General features: G+C 61.0%; 2 protein-coding genes across 2 annotated transcripts in view; one reads left to right on the forward strand and one right to left on the reverse strand.

The window, feature by feature from the left end:
• Positions 1-65: 65 nt before the first annotated feature.
• On the forward strand, positions 66-791 carry LOC104536190 (AH receptor-interacting protein-like; the record flags this gene model as incomplete). The annotated part of the gene is given in 4 exon segments (XM_010178746.1): positions 66-177; positions 180-238; positions 334-475; positions 586-791. Coding segments are annotated over 4 exon segments (519 nt in total), but the record flags the coding sequence as incomplete, so codon positions are not given.
• A 1,853-nt stretch (positions 792-2,644) lies between these two features.
• Positions 2,645-6,827, reverse strand: part of PITPNM1 (phosphatidylinositol transfer protein, membrane-associated 1) — a gene marked incomplete at its 5' end in the record, with an annotated part of 9,872 nt that continues 5,689 nt past the window's right edge. Inside the window, 12 exon segments of the mRNA XM_010178747.1 lie at positions 2,645-2,911; positions 3,032-3,160; positions 3,398-3,581; positions 3,970-4,119; positions 4,235-4,383; positions 4,569-4,685; positions 4,887-4,997; positions 5,068-5,216; positions 5,318-5,467; positions 5,698-5,868; positions 6,220-6,398; positions 6,662-6,819. Coding sequence (XP_010177049.1) covers positions 2,645-2,911; positions 3,032-3,160; positions 3,398-3,581; positions 3,970-4,119; positions 4,235-4,383; positions 4,569-4,685; positions 4,887-4,997; positions 5,068-5,216; positions 5,318-5,467; positions 5,698-5,868; positions 6,220-6,398; positions 6,662-6,819 — 1,914 coding nt within the window.

A 6,827-nucleotide genomic window follows, 5' to 3' on the forward strand; every position in this document is an offset into this window, starting at 1 on the left:
AGCGCCAGGCGGAGGCTGCAGGCAGGAGGGTGCTGCAGCTCTGCCCTCATGGTGGGTGCCGGCAGGTGGAGGCACCCGGCTCCTACCAGCAGGACCCATGGGCCATGACGGATGAGGAGAAGCTGCAGGCCGTACCCCTGATCCACAAGGAAGGCAACGAGCTGTACCGGCAGGGGGAGGGGAAACAGCTGCCAAATACTACGATGCCATCGCCTGTCTCAAGAACCTGCAGATGAAGGTGGGGCTCCGTGGCCGGATGCAGACCTCCCCACATCCCTCCTGCTGTGCGGGGCTTGGGAGCTTCCCCTCATTCTCTTCCATCTCATCCTGCAGGAGCAGCCTGGCTCTCCGGACTGGATCGAGCTTGACCAGAAGATCACACCCTTGCTGTTAAATTATTGCCAATGCAAGTTGCAGTGCGAGGAGTACTACGAGGTGCTGGATCACTGCTCCTCCATTCTCAACAAGTACGAGGGTAAGGAGCTGCGGACCAGCCCAGTCGGCTGTGGTGGGTGCCAACAGGGCAAGCGGGTGCTGGGGAGGCCTCCCTGTGCTGCCCTAACCCAGGAGCTCTCTTCCCCACAGACAACGTCAAGGCCTACTTCAAGCGGGGGAAGGCCCACGCAGCGGTGTGGAACGTGGCGGAGGCGCAGGCTGACTTTGCCAAAGTGCTGGCCCTCGACCCCTCGCTGCGCCCCGTCGTCTCCAAGGAGCTGCGGAGCCTGGAAGCTCGCCTGCGCGAGAAGGACGCCGAGGACAAGATCCGCTTCAAGGGCATCTTCTCTCAGTAGAGCCCACGGCCACAGCGGAGAGCCCAAGGCTCTCTGAACAGGTTCTTTTAGATATTCCACATGTGGAATGTTCATGGATGTTTATTAATGTTTAATACAGATTTTACTTATTTGAAGTGGCCCGGGAGCTCGCCGCAGCCCGGTGACACAGCAGTGCACTTCAGCAGTATTCAGCAGCATATAGCAACCACAGCACACGGTTGAAGCGCAGTCCAAGCATCAAGCTCCTTACCAGGCTCCAGACTATGCTCATCATCGTGCTGGGAAGAGACGCGCAGGGTGACAGGAGCTCAAGCGCACTGCCCTCTGCCAAGTTCTCACATTTGTTGTTTGATGTTTTTATACTTTGTGTTGGGCTGAGCCACCGCACCCAGGGCTGGCCAAGCAGTTTACAGCCACGAGGGCTCTGGTGCCAAGCCTCAGCCCTGTATCTCACCCCTTCACGCCTGTACTCCCCACCTCATCCTGCATCATCACTTCTCAAGGCTGCTGCTGTCATCCCAAGACTCTGTTCCCTCTATACGACATCGCCATGTCAGCGTCGTCAATATTTTATATAGAATAACTCTGTGTTACCGCTCTGTATATAAAACTTTGGTTGTGCTATGGCAAGATAAACAAAAAGTAAAGGTCGTCACAGATACCTGTTCACGTAGCAAAATTGCTGTTATAGGTAAAGGAGGTAAAACAAAGTTGCAGGCAAGTCAGGAACAGGTCAGGGGGAAGGAGCTTGGCAAGCTCTGGCCACAAGGCCTTACAGACTCGCTGCAAAACTGAACCCCTGCTTGCTGTGGTAAGTGCTGCATGTCATCTATGTGTTAAAGCTGCTAAATGACCTAGGCTTAGTGTAAATGCAGCTCTGATGCCCTCCCCACAACCCCCTCTGCTGCAGAAGTGCTCCAAACTGCATATCCCTCACCCTGTGCTGAGCCCGAAGGTGACAGCACGGTAGCTGAGCCACCCTGGTCCTGCTTTGCTGGCTTTTCTCCTCCTGCCTCCACGGTCCCTCCATCCCTGCCCTAACGCTCCGGCTGTCCTCTCATGCAAGTTTCAACCACCACACGATGCACGGTGTCATGTTGGCATCAACGCACACCCAAGAGCAGTGGTGCCGCCCAGAGCCAGCCCAGGCTGTCTTTTCTCCACAATGATGTGTCCCAAATTGCTCCATGACCCAATTGCTGTGGCCCAAGACGACGTCCCTGCGTGACACAGTGTCACAGGGTCCAAGGCTCCTCGAGGCCGGGGCTTTGCTGGAGAGGGGAAGCCCCAGTGCCATTTTACATGGGTGGCAGGTACAGAGCAGACACACGAGCTCCAGCGCCTCATCTTTACATCGCTTTATTTCACGCCGCAAGGAAACAAAGAGAACAGAGGAATCGCTTTTCAATCCCGGCCTTTCCCATTCCCCGCAGCTGGTGATACCGAACAGAAATAAATAAGTGGGGAGCAGGGAGGTACCGCTTGTCCTGGGATGTAGCCATGCCCTTTCCAGCGCTGCCCAGGGACAGACGACCCCAGAGGGCAGTACACTGGCTCCCGGTGGGGCAAACCCCACCAGACGCTGCCCAGCAGCGGCTCTGCAGCTCCAAAGGACCAGAAGGGATGGGGTAGGAGGCTGGAGGCAGAGCTGAGGGGCATTAGTGGGGGTCCGGGATGGCTCAGCCCCAAGGGAATCACTCCAGCCCCTGGGGTGGCTGGAAGTGCCATCTCCTGGGAACCCTCGATCTCGGGGGACCCAGTGCCCTCATCTCCTTCCTGTCTGCTTGGGGCCCATCGCAGGCTCCGGCCCCAGGGGCTCCTGGTTGGGAAATGAAGGCTGCAACAGAGGGGGCACGGTGGCCGTGCCACCCTCACTCCTCACCCTCCAGCTTGAGGCTGACGCTGCGGGGCTTGGCCCGGGGCAGACCAGAGGGTGCTGTCGGGGGCCCCCCATCCCGCTCCGCCTGGCTGGAGCCCCGTGAGCGCAGGAGCTGGCTCTGCTTGCGTAGGAAGTCGACAGGTGCCGGGCAGCCATAGGTGCCTTTGCCCAGCACGGGCCGCGGAGGGCCCTTGGGAGAGTGGGCCAGGGCCGCCGCCTCCAGCTGAGCCAGGTGGGCCACGTAGCCCTCGGACAAGAACTGCAGGATACAAAGACAGCCTGAGCTGGCAACACCAGCCATCGCACGCTCCCACTGCCCTGGTGGGGTCAGCGATTGTCCCCTCGCAGCCACAGCCCATCCCCAGCCCTGCCACCGTACCTGGCACTGGTTGTGGAACTTCTTGACGGCCCGGCCCACAATGTAGATGTGTGCTGGTGCCAGCCCCAGTGAGCTGTAGACAGAGACGTCCTTGGTGGAGCCGTAGCCAGCGACGATGGTGATCTCTGCCTGCCCACAGACAGAAGTGTTAGGGCAAGGAGAGACCCTTTCCACAGGGACAGCCAACCCCAGGAAATGGGACACCCTCATTTTACAAGGGATGGTTGCAACTCCCATGGCCTGGGAGCTGGTTCAGCTCCAAGTACCTCCATAGCGACCTCCAAAACAGAGAGGGGCACGGGCTATGGCACAGCCCACGCTGCCACCAACCCCACATCCCCACTCTGCTGGTGCCCCTGTCCCCACCTCGGTGCGCAGGCTCTGGAGGAAGGCGGCTTTCTGGCGCAGGGGGTCGTGAGTGAGCCCGTCACAGAAGGAGACGGCGCCGTGGGGAAAGTTGTGCTGGGAGAGCCAGGCCACCACGCGATGCTTCTGCATGTCAGGGCGCCCCGTCACATAGATGATCATGTAGCCTGAGTCCTGCCAGTGCCTAGGAGGGGACACTTGTTGGTGCCAGGAGCCTGTATGGGGACAGTCCTGCTGGCGGAAAGCCACCAAGCATCTCCCAAAACATCATGCATGGGCACTGCCTCCAAAACCTTCCTCCTCCTGGGGATTTTAGCAAGGCTGGAGGCACAGTAGAGCTGTGGACTATCACAGCAGGGTTCAGGACCAAAATGAGGAGTGGACTCCTTTCCCAAGAGAAGGCACCAGTGCAGAGAAGCTGTGAATAGTCTCTGGGTGAAGGGATGGCAAAAGATTCCCCAGCTTGTCCCTGGGAATGCAGCCTGCTCTGATGTCCCTGCTACCCACACTGGGTTGTCACTGCACCGTAAAAGGAGAGGAAATATTGTCCCCCTTATTTGAAGGGCACCTACCGTACGACATCGACAGCCCCCGCCCTCACTTTGGGGTCGCTGCCCATGATGGAGACGCTGGCAGTGAAGGAGCCATCGATGCTGAACACGACTGACTCGGTGCCCCGGGCCACCACTGTCAGGTACGCCTCAGCATAGCTGTGGTCTCCCCTGGGATGGCAGAGCAGGGAGGCTTGGCACCAGCTCTGCTGCCAAGGGGGCAGGTGAGCCTCTGCCAAAACAGCTGGAGGAGGAGCTGAGACGGCACCGCACACCCGCATCTCACCTGACCACCATGCGCACAGGGTAGATGCCGATGGCCAGAGCCTTGTCTGGAGGGATGGTGAAGGTCAGGCGCCCACTGCCGCTCGTCACCTCGGTGCCGTAGTACAGCCACTTCCCCGACAGCGGCTGTGTCATGATGTAGATGTCCACCTGGGAGAGGGAAAAGGACTGAGCATGGACTGAACCTCCAGATCCTGCCATGTCCCCAGCCTACAAATCCTTACAACCTTCACCGCCCATGCCACAAGGTCCTAGGGGTCCTGTTCACCACATCCCTTCCCCTGCTGCAGGTGACAGCAGCCCCATGCTGTCCCATCCTTATGGGGTCACGGTACCTTCTCCCCTGTCAGCGTCACCACGTCCAGGGGTCCATACATGAAGCGGCCACTGAGGACCTGCGCTTTGCCCTCGCACACGATCACATCGCTGGCCCGGTGGTTGGCTGTCACGTTCTGCAGGGACACAGGTGCTCAGCAGTGGGGCCATGGGTGACACCCGAGGGGGCACACAGACTCCGCCGGGCTGTGGGACCGTCCCAGCATCCTCCCAGAAGACAGGAGCAAACCCTCCCAGCTCCACGGCTGAGGGTCTGTCTGGACATGCAGGGATGGCAGAAGCCCGGGTATGGCCCCCGTGGGCCATGGGACACATACACGAATCTTCACTTGGGTGCGCTTGCGCTGCCACTTCTCCCGGGGAATAGCAGGGCTGTAGATAGAGCTCTCCTCGCTCTCTGCTGGCTGTGGTCCCTCCTTCTCCATCACCTGCCGAGTGGCACAGCTCCGGCTCAGCCTCCGCCAGCCCTGGCGAGCCATGCCGCCCGCCCCGCCGTACCTGGCGCAGGATGAAGGCCACCACGTCGGAGGATTCCCAGTAGCTGGCGTGGAAGAGGTGGGGCAGGGTGATGGTGGGGAAGGCAGTCAGGGCATCGGGGCAGTACAGCGAGTAGTCGATGCGCTTCGGGCCCCACCAGCGCTCCAGGACTGTGGAGGAGAAGTGGAATGAATCCATTCCTGGACTGGAACTCACATTGTGCATCCCAAGGTGCCAGTACAGGATGTGATGGGCAGGGAATGGCACTCACTCTTGACGACTTCGCTGGTGCTGGCGGGAGTGGGGGGCTCCCCTGGCTCACTGCCCCTCCAGAAGCCCCCAAAGCTACCGGTGGGGGTAGGAGGGGCAGCCATGTCCACCTCAGGCAGGAACAGGGCAGAGTGCATCTGCAGTGCCTCCGCTGTGGAGAGAGACGACTGAGGTCACCCAGATGTCCCTGGGGACACTGGTCACCCTGGGACCCCACCTCCAACAGAGCCCCAAAGGGTGGGCAGGGCTTGCACATCACTTTCCCCCTACCCCAGCCGGGCACCTGCAGTGCTGTGGGTGTTCTGGGTACCTCAGCGTGATCCAAGAGCCCCCAGAGCATCCTGGGGTGCCCAGGACCAGTCCAGTGCAGGGGTTGCTCACCCAACAGGGAAGATGTGCCATCACCCAGCGGGTACTTCTGGTAGCGGGGCACGCTGAGCGGCGGGACGGCGTGGAAGGCTTTGGCCAAGAGGGGCTCCAGGCGCGAGGCGCAGGGGTCAGCGGCGTGGAAGAGGTTGTAGATCTGCTCGCAGGCGGGACGCAGCTGGGCCACTGAGGCAGAGAGTTGGGGTCAGGGCTGCCCTGTGGTGAGGAGCCCGGCAAGGGACAGGGCACAGGGCAGCGCAGCCGGGAGCTCAACACCCAGGGCGGGAAGAAAGCAGAACCCAGTGAGAGGAAAGGCTGGGGAGGCAAACTCAGGACACCAGTGACAACCTGGGCTGGCACAGAGCGGGGACACTGGGGCACAAACCAACACCGACATCGTGCAGCCAGGGCTTGGCATGCAAGGGGCTCATATCCAAGCAGGGCTCTTTGGGAAGTCCTGCGGCGGGGGGTCAGGCTTGCAGGGGGAGCACGAGCTGGGGGACATGGGCTCGAGCCCCACAGGGAGGGGGTCCTCACCGTCCAGAGCGGGCATGACGGTCTTGCGCAGCGCGAGCACGAGCCCCAGCGGGGAGCCGAAGAGGAAGAAACCGGATACCTTAAAGTCGAGGCGGGTGCTGGTGCCCTCGGCCCCATCCAGCACCATGGTACCACTCCGCGGTGCCTCTGCTTCCAGCAGGACCTCACTGGCCTGCAGGCTGGGACAGCGGGGTCGGTGGGCATGGGGAGAGATGGTACCACCCCCCTCCCACCAGCCTGATGGGGGTAAAGCTGCGCCTGGCCCAGCCCCGTTAGCCCAGAGGAGCTGCTGGAAGCCCAGGAACTCCAGCAAGACGTCCCCGGGGTGGGCTGCCCCCATGCCATGCTCCCTCCCAGTGCAGATGGGAAATTCAGCCTTTCCACAAAGCACAAAATTAATGGGGAGATCAGCAGCATTTGGGACCGTTCCCTTTGCTCTCACCTGCACGAGGAGCTGTTATGGTGGCTGTCCCCCTGCTCACAGCATGGCAGCTGTGCCCCAGGTTCGGGGCCAGTCTGGGCCAACCCTGCAGCTCCATCTGCCCCATCGGCCAGGGGGTCCCTGCCGCCGCACAGCTCAGGGGAGATGGGCTCCGTGCTCTGCAGGG

This window comes from Mesitornis unicolor, unplaced genomic scaffold, assembly GCF_000695765.1.
Source record: "Mesitornis unicolor isolate BGI_N332 unplaced genomic scaffold, ASM69576v1 scaffold28952, whole genome shotgun sequence".
Taxonomy (NCBI): Eukaryota; Metazoa; Chordata; class Aves; order Mesitornithiformes; family Mesitornithidae; genus Mesitornis; species Mesitornis unicolor.